This window comes from Ceratotherium simum, chromosome 5 (assembly GCF_057802395.1).
Source record: "Ceratotherium simum simum isolate JZ-2026a chromosome 5, ASM5780239v1, whole genome shotgun sequence".
NCBI lineage: Eukaryota > Metazoa > Chordata > Mammalia > Perissodactyla > Rhinocerotidae > Ceratotherium > Ceratotherium simum.
In genome coordinates, this window is record NC_141904.1 from 84957149 (window position 1) to 84972101 (window position 14953).

The 14953-nt window shown below is 42.7% G+C and overlaps 1 protein-coding gene across 11 annotated transcripts in view; it reads left to right on the forward strand.

Moving 5' to 3' along the window:
* ATG7 (autophagy related 7) overlaps window positions 1–14953 on the forward strand; it is a 253951-nt gene that overhangs the window by 16383 nt on the left and 222615 nt on the right. For 10 of the 11 annotated variants that reach the window (XR_015552307.1, XR_015552308.1, XM_087431500.1 and 7 more), the window contains exons 2-5: window positions 2459–2631; window positions 3125–3179; window positions 10224–10341; window positions 12182–12259. Coding sequence is in view for 9 of the 11 variants with exons in the window: in XM_087431500.1 (XP_087287626.1) it covers window positions 2472–2631; window positions 3125–3179; window positions 10224–10341; window positions 12182–12259 (411 nt within the window). In the remaining 2 variants the exon portion in view is untranslated. The remainder of the gene's footprint in view (window positions 1–2458; window positions 2632–3124; window positions 3180–10223; window positions 10342–12181; window positions 12260–14953) is intronic. The other variant, XM_087431498.1, reaches the window with a different exon arrangement.

A 14953-nucleotide genomic window follows, 5' to 3' on the forward strand; every position in this document is an offset into this window, starting at 1 on the left:
TATTTTTAAATGTGGCTAACGTTTTAAGCCTGTTGAAAATAACCGCCCTTTAGGGATCCAGTAGCAAACTTAACTTCCTCCCCAGACCTTGCCAGGGCCGCTGCCCCATGCTGATCCTACCCTTACAGCCTGTTCAGTTTTTAAGACTCTGCCATCAAATTGCACTTTAGAAAAATCCAATGGTATTGACCAGGCCTCTTTTCTTTTCTTTTCTTTTCTTTTGACTGCTAGTGTTTCATAATCATTCATCATCACTCTCTTCTTCAAACTCTTTTATTCCTTTGGGTCAGTGGGTAGACATAGCCTCCTGGAGCACCAGTTCCTGCTTTGTTTGTTGTGTTACTGGTCCTATTGCTTCTTATCTGCTAACTATGGGCATTCTCTAAGACTGTGTTGGGCTGTGGCTTTTCTTTCTCTGAGGAACTTCTGCGAGACCTGATCATTCTCACCTGCTGTAGCTGTTACAGTGTAAATGCCTCTTACATCTCTGAGTCCACCTTCTTGGGCCAGCCCATTTCCTTAGACCCAGCTTCACTTGACTCTGCATTTGTCCTCAGCTGAACATGTCTTCAGTTTATTATCACCCTTCTGCCACTGGCTCTGCCTCTCAAGCGTCTTTTGTTTCAGTAGAGCTGCATTCTCCTAGCCAGACACAGCTTGACACCTCAGGGGCCTTTTCCTCCTTTCATTCCTTGAATCCACCAAGATACCATTTGGTCACCTTTTCTCTGTCCCTTATGAGGGTCTCTTCTTTTCAGTCTTTCCTCCTCTGCTCTAATCCAGGTCTTCATAAGTTCTTAGGCTCTTAACTGCTTTTCCCTATGTGCCTCCTTCAAAGCCATTTTGCCATTGTAGAATTCTGTCACAGTCCCTGTTCAGAACTGCCACTGGCTTCCCACTCCAAAATTTCAGTCTCACTTTTGAAGCCTTCTCCATGTGTTCACCCTGTAACCCATTCAGCTTTGTGTGTGTTGCTTGTGTACAGTACAAACGCTCCACTAAGAACAGCGAGTCATGCTTCCCTGATTCCACCGCAGTGGTGCCTCTGCTCTTCTTGTTCCTTCTGCTCTCGGCCCCTCTTCCCCTTCCGTATGCATCGTTTTCAGCATAACTCAGCGCCCAGCTCCCTCACAGAGACTTCCGTTCCTCCCTGCTCTGCCCACACTCATCTCTTCTTTCTTGGTTTTTAGCACTTTTATTTAGTGCTAGCTTTGCATTTTCCCATATAGTTACTATCCGTCCAAAGCTCCTTGTCTCTAATTCTAAAATCTGACAAGTTTGGAAAACTGAAAGCTATTTAATAACCTTGGCACAAAACTCAGGCAAAACCTCTCAGAATGGATGTGAACTGTGTTTTTAAATTTATTCCATCTAGTGTGACTGTTCATACATTCTGCTGAAGAAATATTAATCCGTCTGGTCGTGGGGCAGTTGGACAGGATGGAAAGTGAAGGGATGTCATCAGTTTGTGCTTTTGGGACTGCCGAGTTCCTCTAGTACTATTGTGCTTCTCAAAACAGGGTGTGTGTACCCCTGAGAGTATGCAGGGGAAATAGGAAATTACAAGTACACATGCTTGATAGCCGGGAGGGTCAATTTTATTTAATAATTTGAGGGGGAGAATGAAATGTTAAAATAGATATAGTAGATAAAATGCAAAATTTCCATGCATTTAAAAAATAAAAGATGAGATTTCAAAGAAATTCAGCTACTGTGGTTAGGTGGGGAGAAAGTTTTTTTTTTTGTAATTGAGGTAACATTGGTTTATAACGTTATGTAAGTTTCAGGTGTACAACATTATAATTCCACTTCTCTATATGCTCACCACCAAAAGTTTAGTTTCCATCCATCACCATACAGTTGACCCCCTTTACCCATTTTGCCCTCCTACCCCTCTTCCCCTCAGGTAACCACCAATCTGTCTTCTGTATCTATGTGTTTGTTTTGTTTTGTTTGTTATTGGTTTTTTTTTTAATACTACACATATGAGTAAGATCATACAGTATTTGTCTTGAGAGAAACTTCTTCACTCTTCGCCTCAGTTCGGGTGCTCAAGCCCTGCTCTCATTCAGAACTCGGACAGTTTGCGTTGTTGTGTTTCTAACTGGCTGGACTTTGGATTTTGTCCTTGTAAAGTTCTCCAGGGCTGCAAAAACTTCTAAGACTATGACTTTGTCAAAGAAGGAATAACGCTAGTGCATCAGTCAGACTGACTTTAATAAGAAAGGAAGATGCATGCAAGTGAAGGCCAGAAAGGGTTACTTAGAAAGATCAGTTGTGTCATGAGGAGGCTAAACTTGACAACAGAGGCAAGTTACTGGGGTTAATTTCCAAAGCTGTATCTTTAGGTAGCCCAGATACCTCTCATTAATTTTTGTTTGTTTTACTTAAGCATTATTACAATGTTCTTTCTCACCATGTTTTGTGCTTTTTTGCTGTGTTCTGTCTCGTTTTTTAGTAGGCAACAAATAATGGCAGCAGCTACGGGGCATCCTGTACTCTCCAAATTGCAGTTTGCCCCCTTTACCAGTGCTTTGGATGTTGGATTCTGGCATGAGTTGACCCAGAGGAAGCTGAATGAGTACCGGCTGGATGAAGCTCCCAAGGACATTAAGGGTTATTACTACAATGGTAGGCGATAGTAAATTCCATCTTCCATCATCTTCTGTTATCTTCTCTGCCCTCCAGTGTAGGGTCAGCTTTCCTTTAGAAAGGGACACCTTTGTCTTTGATAATTAATGCTCTTCCTTGCTTTCTATTTTACTTCCTGACTTTTGACCCAAGTTCATTTTCACTTCTTTTCTCCTGTTGCAGGGAAAAGAAAGAGAGTAGTGAAACCCAGGTTATTAATCCAAAGAATTAATACTGATTACTTAGTATTGCTGGTGGGGGGGAGACTGGAAATATTTTATTCTAATAAATCTCTTTTTATGTTCTTGGCAAATTCCTTGAATTCACAAAAGCTCTGTCATTTTCTGCCATGTCCCTGTTTAGTTTTGATAACCGGGAATTGAGTGGGGCACTTTGGGCTCAACAAAGAGAACAAAATCATTCACAAATGTTTTTGTTATGAATGCTGCTATTACTGACTTACAATTGAAAATGTGATAATACTTCTGTGCAGGTGATTCTGCCGGGCTGCCAGCTCGCTTAACATTGGAGTTCAGTGCTTTTGACATGTGAGTATATTTTGCTTAAAATCTAAAGTAAAGAACACTGTTTGTGGGGCCGGCCCAGTGGCGCAAGCAGTTAAGTGCACGCGCTCCGCTGCTGCAGCCCAGGGTTCGCCAGTTCAGATCCTGGGCGCGCACCGACGCACCGCTTGTCAAGTCATGCTGTGGTGGCGTCCCATATAAAGTAGAGGAAGATGGGCATGGATGTTAGCCCAGGGCCGGTCTTTCTCACACACACACAAAAAAAGAACACTTTGCTTTTTGCAAGGAATGAGCCTTCTTAACCTCCCTTATAGGTGGACCACGGAGGGGACTGGGGGAGCTCCTGGTGAGCAGGGCCAGCTCCTCATGATTCTCTTTACCTCCCACAGCACAGAGACAAATGCTAGATGCTTAGGACTATCTGATTCATTTTTTCAGCAGATATTTATCAGAGCCTATTAGGTGCCAAGTACTATCTAGATTGATTGAGACTTAGATAACATCCCTCCTGATTTTGATTGTAGTAAATATTTTGTGATCCTTTTTGGTACCTCTTGACTTACTCCTTTAGTTGCTTATCCACAGGCATCAATGAACATTTATTAGGCTACTTCTGTATACAAGCCACTATGCAAGGCATTATAGGGATATACAAAGAAGTATGACAACACCCTCAAAGAGTTTTTTATCTGGTTCGGGGCCATGGGGTGTTGCTGGAAAGAAGAGAGACATTTATTGACTTAATTAGCTAGGCTTTTTCACATATATAATCCTTTCAGATCTCCCAGGTGTGATTTTTCTCTCGTTTTCAGATGAGGGAACAATGGGTCAAAAGGTAAAATGGCTTGCCCAAGGTCACATGTGGCCTAATTTAGGAAGGAAGAGTGAGAGAAAGGTAAAATGTGTTTCTGAGCTTGCAATCTAAGTAGCTGGGGGCATATTGTTCTCTTCTACAGAAATAGAGAAACCAGGAGGGGCTACAATTTTAGGAGGAGGTAAGTTTGGTTTAGAACATGTTGAGCTTGAGATGACAGCGTCCAGTAGAAATGTCCAGGAGACACTAGAGTCAAGGAAGGATGATTAGACTAGATGTGGGAGTCTTGCACATAGCAGAGATCATGAGGCTGTAAGAGAGGGAGAGACTAGAGTGTAAAAAAAACAAAGGGCCAGAACTGAACGTATTCGATTAGGGAGGGCAAGAGGATACAGAGCTAGCAAAGGAGATGGGAGTTATCAGAGAGGAAGAAGAACCGGAAAAGTGTGACAGAAACCAAAGAAAGAAATGTTTTCAGGAAGGAAAGAGATAGTCAACAATGTCAGAATCAGGAAGGTCAGAATTCAATGCAAGCGTCCTTGGATTTGTTGATTAGGTCTTTTGTGGTTCTTGAGGATTCAGTTTCTCAAACTGAATTCTGCACAAAAGAGTGGAGCAGAAACCATGTTGAGAGGCTATAAGACAATTGAGAGCTGAAGAATTAAAGGCTGCAGAGAGGGCAACTTTTTCTGCTTTCTTGTACCTTAGTGGTGTCAAGATGAGGGGTTTGGGAAAGGCGAAGAGGTCTTTGTAAGGACTGCCTGGCTTTTGAAAGTGGCAGTAGTCAAAGGCTAGTGTATTTCAAATAAAGTATCCCTGGAATTTTATTTAAATCTCTCCAAAAGTCAATACATTTTATATCTTTAAAAGGTAAATGTTGGTGTTTCTTATTCTCTTCAGAGCTTTCTTGCTCTGTAATAAATTCCTTTGATTACTTGTCAAAACAAATTAGATTCTAGTAATCTGTTTTGGCAAAGACTAACTTACTTTTGGAGCAATTACAAGATAAGGAAGAAAATACAGACAGTGTTCAAGCGTTAAATTATCTGAAGATGATAAAGTGGGGTGTAGCTTTAACGTAATCTGGAGATTCTAACATTCATCACAAGCTAGTCTCATTCCTATTTTTATTCTGAGACTAGACTGAAGGTTATTTTTTAAAAGATATTGTCGTTTTATTCTTTGGAACAATTAATTATAGAAAAAAGCAGTTGACAGAAGTTAGGCTTGATCTTATAAAATCCAAGCATCTTAAACTTCAGTAATCTAGAAAATCCTGAAGGAGATAAGGAAATCTGTGATCCTATAGCTGTGACTTTCACACAAATTGCTCAGTTTTACTGGTCGTATTTTTTCATTTAGCTGTTGAATACTCACAATGTGTGAGGCTCCGTGGTAGGCCCTGGGGGAGATGAGCAAGAATAAGACGTGGTCGATAATGTTGTGAAGATAGCCCTGGATTTGAAGTTTGAAGACCTGGTGTCTACTCTGGGACCTGGAATAAGTCCTTTTGGTTTTCTCAGCTGCAGCTTCCTCATCTATAACTCTTAGCTTCTAATGTTCCTTCCAGTTTTAAAAGTCTGCGATTTTCTGAGTCCCTCTTTCTTAGGATGGTTGGTGTTATGGTCTGAATGTTTGTGTCCCCCCAAAATTCATATATTTAAAGCCCGGTGCCCTGGGCCGGCCCTGTGGCTTGGCGGTTAAGTGCGCGCGCTCTGCTGCTGGCGGCCCGGGTTTGGATCCCAGGTGCGCAACGACGCACCGCTTCTCCGGCCATGCTGAGGCCACGTCCCACATACGGCAACTAGAAGGATGTGCAACTATGACATACAACTATCTACTGGGGCTTTGGGGGGAACAAAAAAATAAATAAACATTTAAAAAAAAAAAAAAGCCCAGTGCCCAAGGTTACAGTATTAGGAGGTAGGGCCTTTGGGAGGTGATTAGATCATGAGGGCAGAGCTCTCATGAATGGGATTTGTGCCTATATAAAAGAGGCCCCAGAGAGCTGGCTTTCCCCTTTCACCATGTGAAGACATAGCTAAAAGTGGGCAGTCTGCGACCGGAAAAGGGCCTTCACCAGAACCCAGCCATCTTGCTGCCTTGATCTTGGCCTTCCAGCCTCCAGAAGTGTGAGAAATAAATTTCTCTTGTTTGTAAGCCACCCAGTCTGTGGTATTTTGTTACAGCAGCTCGGGCAGACTAAAACAGTTAGGAAGTTTAGTGAAAGCACTTGGAGTTCCGTAGAAGAAAAGAGTTCTTTATATCCAAATTATTTTCATTATTATTGTTCTTTCTTTGTTTTTATTGCTGTACATCTGCATAGGTTTGTAGGGAAAACCTTTATGAATTTATTCATGAGACACTGAATGCCTTTTATGTGCAGGATGTGTAGGTGTCAGGAATACAAAGATTTATGAAACCCGGAGCTCTGGTGGAGCTCTGGATGGAGGTAGAAGACCAATATTTGCATTACAGTGTGCTCTGTGCTATAATAAATGTAGAGAGGTGATAGTTATTTCAGAAATACTCATTGATTGCTTCCTCTGTGTCTTGGTAATAGAACACGCTAGGCACTGAGCACACAGAGAGGACTAAGACACAGTTGAAGAGCCAACAGTCCTAGTACTCATGTATAGATGCCAAGGGTATCTCAGCTTTGCCTAACACCTGATAAATCCCTCTTACTCTGTTTCCCTGGAAGCCTACTGGATCTCTGCCACAAGCTGGCAACACGGGATCCTATTCTCTACATTATATTAGGTAAATTATCAGTCCAGGAGTATTTTGTCAGGCACCAACTGTCTTGCACTGGAGGTTGCTGTCCTAGGGTAGGGTGTACTGCTGAACCAGATCCAAAAATGGCTCAAACACAAAGGTAATTCATTTCTTGCCAACTGAATAGTCCAGGGCCAGGGTCCAGTCTTCTTCCCTCTTGTGGCTCCATCATCCTGGAGGGCTTGCCTTTGGGTGCTGCTTAAGACTGAATTGTCACCTTCAGGTAACAATAGACAGAAGGAAAAAGAGAGCCAGGGTGAAAACAGGTGGAAGAGACACCCCCGGTCTCTTAAAGGCCCTGGCTGTTGGGGGGACATGCGTTACTGCACTCAGATTCTGCTGGAGAGAGCGCAAGGCCTCAGCTGTCTTGTAAGAATGACTGACTGGGAAATGTGGTGCCCAGCTACAGGCATCATGTATGTGTTCTATTTCTGTTTAAGAAGAGGAGAATAGATTTTGTATAAAGTGAAACTGGTAAAAAAAAAAAAAAAAAAAAAAAGAGTCTTTCTTTACCTTGAACATTTATGTTTTTAGTCATAAGAAATATTTTTCTTTTCTAAGCCTCAAGTTGGACTTCATTAGAGAAATAGAAGGCATAACCCTTGCCCTCAAAGAACTTAGAAAGTAGCTAAGGAAATAAGACTCATATGCAAAATCATCTCTGCAGGGCACAGGCTGTGTCTTATTCTCTGCTACCTCGCTAGCACCTAACACAGATCTGACAAATAATTGTTATATTCAATTACAAGCAGTCTAAGTGCATGGCTGTCAAAATGGGGTGTTGTGTGGTTGATGGAAAGACACCAATGGACTCTGTTAGAGGATGTTATAAACAGAAACTCAAATTATTATGGAAAGCAGAAGATAATGCAGCATGACCCCAGACTGAATATGACTTCCCAGGTTTCCAAAGTTCCCTATGGACGTGCAAAGCAGTGCACACGGAGCAAAGATTCCTCAGGTGTGAAAAGTGACCTCTGCCCTTCTTCTAGGAGATTATTCTGTCCTGGCCACCTCTACGGCCTGTCTGTTTTGGAGGCTCTGGCCACATGCTTGCCTTTGGTTGAGTGTAAATAACAGGTACAAAATGGCCTCAGTACTTTCCTGAGTAATCACCATGAGACTGAGTGAGTGAAGGCCAAGTTTCTAGGGGTAACATCCCCAGGCAGGCCCGGCCTCAGGCCTTTGTGAGATCCGTTCTCTACCAGCTTAGTGTACACATCATTGCGAGTTCACTGTTAGCTTTGGGATATGGGGGATATTTCCAATTCCAATTTTTTTTAACAGCTTTATCGAGATATAATTTACATACCATTCACTCTTTAAAAATGTACAATTCAGTGGTTTTTAGTAGGTTGTGCAACCACCACCACTGTCTAATTCCAGAGCATTTTCATCATCCCAAAAGAAACCGTTAGCAGTCACTGTTAGCAGTCATTCTCTATTCCTTCACTCTCCCCGCAACTCTAGGCAACCATGAATCTACTTTCTGTCTTTCTGGATTTGCCTATTCTGGACATTTCATATAAATGGAATTGTAGGAAACTAAACTAATAAGTGTCCAGGACCAAGATTTGGACTAAATTCTCTTGTTTCCAAGTCTAGGGCTCTTTCCACTCCTCATCTGAGCCACCTCTTTGTGGAACAAGTGAAACTTGAACCTGGAGAAACTGATAGAATGGCTTTCCCTCGCATTATCACCTTTTAAATTTGTTTCCCTGGCCACCTCCCCTGGTTTGGAACTTTAGTCATGAAAAACGCTTCTCTGAAACTTCGTCTTGTTCTCGCTAATTAACTTGCATGAGCACTGATGTTCTGGGAGCACAGCTGTCCTGGCAGTTGCTTGAATTCTTGTGATGTAGTTTCCTCTGTTCTCAGGGCGAGGCGTTAGCATGGCATTCACACTCCTAGGACGTGTGGACATTTAGGAAGGAGGGTACCTTCCTCCTCTTGTGCTTCTATCCATATTGTTTCATAGCATCCTTCCTTCTGTTTCAGCAGTAATTTCGTAAAACTAAGTCTGAATGTAGAAGGCGTAGTTTACCAACTGCTCTGCTTTCTCCTTCTTCCCTCTAGGTTTAATCTCTCCCCTTTGTGGTGTCTTTTTTTCTAAAAGACTATCTTTGTTGGCCTCATCTCACCTGGATGAAAAATTCTATGATTGGAATAGAGTAGTGACAAATAACCTATGATTTGCTGACTCATGAGCTCCCAAAGGAAGGCTCTGGCCATTGAAAGTTACTTCTCCCCCAAGAATTGGTGTTTGAGCCTTACAGGCAGTGTTTGGCAGAGCCTTCCTCATCCATTGCATCCCTCCACACCTGTTCTAGGTTTAGATCTCTTCTCCTTGCAGCCCCCCTGAACCCAATTTTATGCAGATTTCAAATGAAGAGACACTGAGTCTTTTAAACCATATAACTACCATCAGTGTAATCAATAAAAATGCGTTCTCTGCAGTAGTTGTAAGTGACAACAATGTTAGGCTACTAATGAAATGGATATTTTCGTTTAGTATCTGTAAATTCTGAAACACAAGTTAATCATTTCAGAGAAGAGACCAGATTTTTCCACCTCTGAGTTTGTGTTCAGAATCAGCTCATCTTCTCCTCTCCTGACTTTGATTACTCTGAAGACCATGAGGCGTTTGGGGGCAGTGTCGAGTGTGATACACGGTAGATTGGCAGGTAGCCCAGGTGTAACACGTTTTGTCCATGTGACTCAGACCACCACCAGGGGTTTGCTCAGCAGCAGCTCTGTGCAGAGCCTGTTGGGCTGGGCTAGGTCTGAGGACAGTCAGAAGAGGGAGACATGTTCCCTGCCCTCAAACAGCTTACTGTCCTCCAGTTGGGTATATATTACTGTTGGTCTTGAAAACACTCTAAAATATTATACTCAGTTTTATGTACCAACCATTACCAGAGAAAATGGGAGATGGCTTCCTGGAGGAAGACGGTTTGGAATAGGGCCTTGAAGCCTGGAAGGGCTTGAGTGGGGAGTAGACAGCACAGTACCTTGGAGTCAACTAGTTCTGACGTTAGAGTCCAGCTCTGCCTGTTCTTACATGACATTAGCAAGTTATTTAAACCTTTAAATGGAGAAACAAGCTATTATGACAATTCAAATCTTGTACAGTTCCTGACACAATAGAAGCTCAATAAATAATGTTTCACATTCAGGTTAAAGATGGGAAAGAATAAAAAATAGGAAATGAACTTATGTTATGAGGGGAGGCAGTGGAAGAACAGCATGCTGAGAGATTAGGGTAAAAGGAATATAGAGGCTTTTTTGGATACAGTGCCTGTTTTTAGTTCTTAAATGATGATATTCGTCTTTTCCCAAAGAATTGTACAGTTGGTCTTCTCCTTGCCCTACAGAGCACTGCCCTTTGTCTCCCACTGCTGTGTTGGTTTATTTGTCACTCCCTGGCTCTCTGAGTCCCAGCTGTTCCTGCTTAACCATGTTTCTCTTGTATTCAGGAGTGCTCCTACCCCAGCTCACTGCTGCCCGGCTGTTGGAACACTGCATAACACCAACACACTCGAGGCTTTCAAGGCTGCAGATAAGAAGCTACTTTTGGAACAAGCAGCAGATGAGGTTAGCTGGGAAAACGTGATGTATCCGTCATATTTTCTGTGGTCCTGGCAGGCGTGCTGTTTCTGGTCAGGTGCATGGGTCTGTCATAGAAACTAGGATGTAGTCGATACTCAGAGATGGTTGTGGGCTTCTGCATTGGTGGGAAGGTCAAGGAGGAGACATTCATGCTCTCACCTGGGGATAGGCTGGGAATTCATGGCAGGGCAGTGTGAAGAGCTTTGCTGCTGATCTCTAGGTAGCATTTTGAAGCAGTTTGACCTCTCTGAGAGTTCTGTTCCTGTGTCTGTGTTTGGGTTCTCTGTTCTTTGTGCTCCTTGGAGAGGCTTTCCAGTCCTAAGCACCATAGTGCTGTCAGAGATGATCATATAGTGTCTCCAGGATCCTCAGGGCTAAATCAAAACTACTCCATCTGATTTACTGGGCCCCTCAGGGCCTGGCTTCTGTGGCCTTTCTGTGCTATCACTCTTGTCCCTGCTTTCTCTGACTCAGTTACAGCAAATCACTTCTAATTCCTTCCTTCACCTACTTGTTGTTCTCTCCTTTATCCTAGGGACATGATGTTCTCTGCCTGGAATGTCTTGTCTTACTTCTTCACATCTGAGTTAGTGCGAGGAATTAAAATGGGGGGACAGTTTATCCCATCCTCTCTAACCCACTTAATCGAGTGGTCTTCACACTAGTCTTATAAAACAAGTCTCATTTATGTGGGAGCCGTGGTCAGAGAAGGGCATCTCCCACCTTTGGTCCTGAGGCAGGTGTCCCTTACATCCCTCAGGATGCATGCAGCTCATGAGTCCGGTGATGATGGTTGTTTTCCTTGACTGCTCCTGGGCCTCCTGTCTTGGCTGCACATTTAAAAAGCTGTCTCCAAAGAGTTGGGTCAGGTCTTACTCCATCACTGAAAACAGCAGGTTGCTCCCCGCGGGAATCCCACCCCTTCCCCAGGGCTCAGCCTTCCCCCGGCAGTCTCCCCGCCTCGGCTTATCAGAAGTGGGAGGTTACTCTTCAGTGGTCCAGCTCCTCCAAGGTTATTATTTCAATAACAAGAACTTCTCTTTGCTTCTTTAACTCTTTCACCCATATGTGGGGAATGGCTTTTATTGGTGCAACTGTTTGTGTTGCTTAGTGACACAAAGTTTAGCAACTAATCTTAGCTACTAAAACATCTTGTGACCAGCAGCTGCTGCTTCCAGTCACGATAGTTGCTGAGTATTCGTAAACTCGAAATTTGTTCTCTTTCCTTCATATCTCAGGGCAAGATAATCCCAAATAAGACTTTAAGAAATCTCCTATACGTAGTTCAAATCACTGCCTCCTGGAACCCCTCCCTGGCTCTTTTCCCTCTCTCCTCCCCAGCCAAGACAGTGCTCCTCCCAGGAATTCAACATCCTTCTGTAATAGCACATCGTACGTGGTGGTGTACTCGGACATTGATGCTTTTCTGTCTCTCATGAGACCATAAGGTTCTTGAGGGTAGGGACTGTGTCTTTTATTTCTATAACCCTAGTGCGCCTGATGTACAGTCGACAATAAGTGAATGTGTGTTGAAGGAAATAATGAAGACATGAAAATGGCCTGGTTGCCTCCTCTGATGCTGAGACCCACTGAGAGGAGCTTCTGCGTTCTCTCACTTTCCTCAGCCTCTGCAGGGAGTGTGGCTGGTGGAGAGGCAGTCTGGAGTGTGCAGAATGAGTAATGACCCAGTTCATTGCCCAGGATAAGTGGTGCTGGGCCTCTAGGAAAGAAGGGCTCAGTGCTTTTCAGCTGTGTGCTTTGCTTGAGAGTGAGAAGCTCAGAGATGCCTGATCACCTGCCTTGACACTTTTCTTTGTTCTGGCAGATATGGGAATCCATAAAATCGGGCACTGCCCTCGAAAACCCTGTCCTCCTCAACAAGTTCCTCCTCTTGACATTTGCAGTAAGTAAATGGACCCTTGTTCGCATTTAGATTCCTCAGATGCCCTGGCCTATAACCCAATGTGCTAATAGAGCAGTCTGCTCTTTTCTCCCTGAAGCTATTACCTTGTGTTATTCAAGTCATGGCTGTTAAAGAAACGCTCATTTGGTTAGTGGTCCGATAGTGCTGGCACTTATTACCAGTGCAAAATTAATTCGTTCTTACCAATCATCCTGATATAGTCATAGTGCTGGTAGTAGTTGCATGATTTATATAACATGGTGACCCAACTCTTGTCATTCAGGACACGATCGTCAGGTTCAGGGAGCAGTGGTCCCTTGTTGCTAACATCTTTGTTAAATACAGTCCTGCAGAGCTCAGTTGCTGGGTCCGTCATGATAAGGAAGAGGTGGTGTCTCGGGGATCCCGACCATCCCCAAGTGGTTTCTGGACTAGTGGAGATCACACTACATAGTTTGTCCACACAGTTGTGTTTTTTTAAAAGAGAAAAATGTTTTATGTAAGTGAGATCTAATTTAAATGAACATTAGGGGCAGCGTTCAAGAGGAAAAGAAATCACATTAGGGTAGCATCTGCTGCCAGGGGAGGTAGGGGGAAGGACCTGGTCTCAGTGATGGGGAAAGTGGGGAAAAGGTGAAAGTTGATTGTAGAAGTACCAGCTACAAACACTCACATACACATATATACTCATATATGTATATGTGTGTGTAGATCTCCATGTGTCTCCATATAAAACTAATTTATCCTTTATAATTATGTTGACTGTATACTATTCTGTCAAGTGTATGTTGTCTAGACTCTTGTACATCCAGGCTGTTTTCAATATTCACTATTAGAAAATTACTGCAGTGGGGCCGGCTCTGTGGCTTAGCGGTTAAGTGCGCGCGCTCTGATGCTGGCGGCCCGGGTTCGGATCCCGGGCGCGCCCCAGGGCACCACTTCTCCGTCCAGCGCGAGGCCGAGTCCCACGTACAGCAACTAGAAGGATGTGAACCTATGACATACAACTATCTGCTGGGGCTTTGGGGGGAAAAAAATGAATAAATAAAATCTTTAAAAAAAAAAAAAAAAAGAAAATTACTGCAGTGAACGGTATTGGCCATACTGATCTTTTTTTCTGTTCGTTTTATTTCTTTAGAATAAATTCTTTGGAGCAGGCATATAAACATATTGAGTTGATATGAATAAGAGTGTTGTTTCACCACAGCTTCATCAGCTTTGGGTATTAATCCTCTTTCCCACATTTTTCTCTCTGTTTTTTTTTTTTTGCCAAGTTACAGGGCTTGCCTTTCTTCTTGCCCCATGAACTAATCCTCCGTTTCTTCTGAATGCTGCCTCTCTGATTTACTGAGAGAATGACAGGAATCAAACTGGAGGCCATACCAAAGGGTGGCTATCTACAAAGAACATGTTTTCTAACCAGTTATAATACTTTCTGTGCAATAGTAGAGGAGATAGACAAATGTTTAAATTCTTCTTGGGATTACTAGGTGCAATTTGGCATTGATAATTTTCTGTAAATTTGAGTGATTTTGTAGGTTCACTACTAGGATAGATATAAATCATGCTAGTTAAAGATTTCTGGTTTTGTTACTTTATCAATACTTTTTCTGTACCAAGAATTCTAGTTAGTAGAATCCAGTTGACAATTTAAATAGAAAAATAACATTAGGTCTTAAAGTTTTAAGGCATTTCCTAGAGTCACTGTGTGTGTTGGCCTTATTGCCCTTTTTACTGTGCATTCTTAGCCTACCTTAAAAAAACTACAAGTCTCTATCTTTTTTTTTTTTTTTTTTTTTGTGAGGAGATCAGCCCTGTGCTAACATCCGCCAATCCTCCTCTTCTTTTGCTGAGGAAGACAGCCCTGGGCTAACATCTGTGCCCATCTTCCTCCACTTTATATGGGATGCCGCCACAGCATGGCTTGCCAAGCAGTGCGTCAGTGCGCGCCCGGGATCCGAACCAGCGAACCCCGGGCCATCACAGCGGAGTGCACGCACTTAACCACTTGCGCCACCGGGCCGGCCCCTACAAGTCTCTATCTTTTAACATCTTTGAACACAAAGGGCTTTATGTTTAATTCAATTGAGGTCCTTTGTATCCTGAAAAAAATCCTAAGAAATTCAAGCCTTTTGACTTTTGAAGATGGCCTGATAAAGCTTCTTAGAAATTGTGAAGTCCTTCGTCTTGAATTATTTAAGCTTTTACTAAAGATCAGTTATGACAAAGCATTTAAGTACAAAGAAGAGAGAATAATCTCTGGAGGTGTTTTTGCTTTTATTTCTGCTGTTTTTAGGACTCAATAGGAACAGACACACTAATTTCAGTTTTGTAGTTTGTTTTACTATTGTCAGAAGGGAATTTGTTCTCAGTTGATCAGTTAGTGGCAGAATTAGACTGTGGAAAGCATAATTACTAGACTTTCTCATCTGGACACACGTTTATATGTAAGTTTATATTTAAAAAGTCATCTAGTATGATTCCATTTATATGAAAAGTCCAGAAAAGGCAAATCCACAGAGACAGAAAATAGATTAGTGGTTTCCAAGGGATGGGGAGAGGCGGGGAGAATGAGGAGTTTCTGTGAATGAGTATTTCTAACTTATAAACTAATGGGGAGTTTCTGCTATTGGGGTTTCTTTTTGGGGTGATGAAAATGTTCTGGAGTTGATGATGGTGGTACAACTTTGTCAA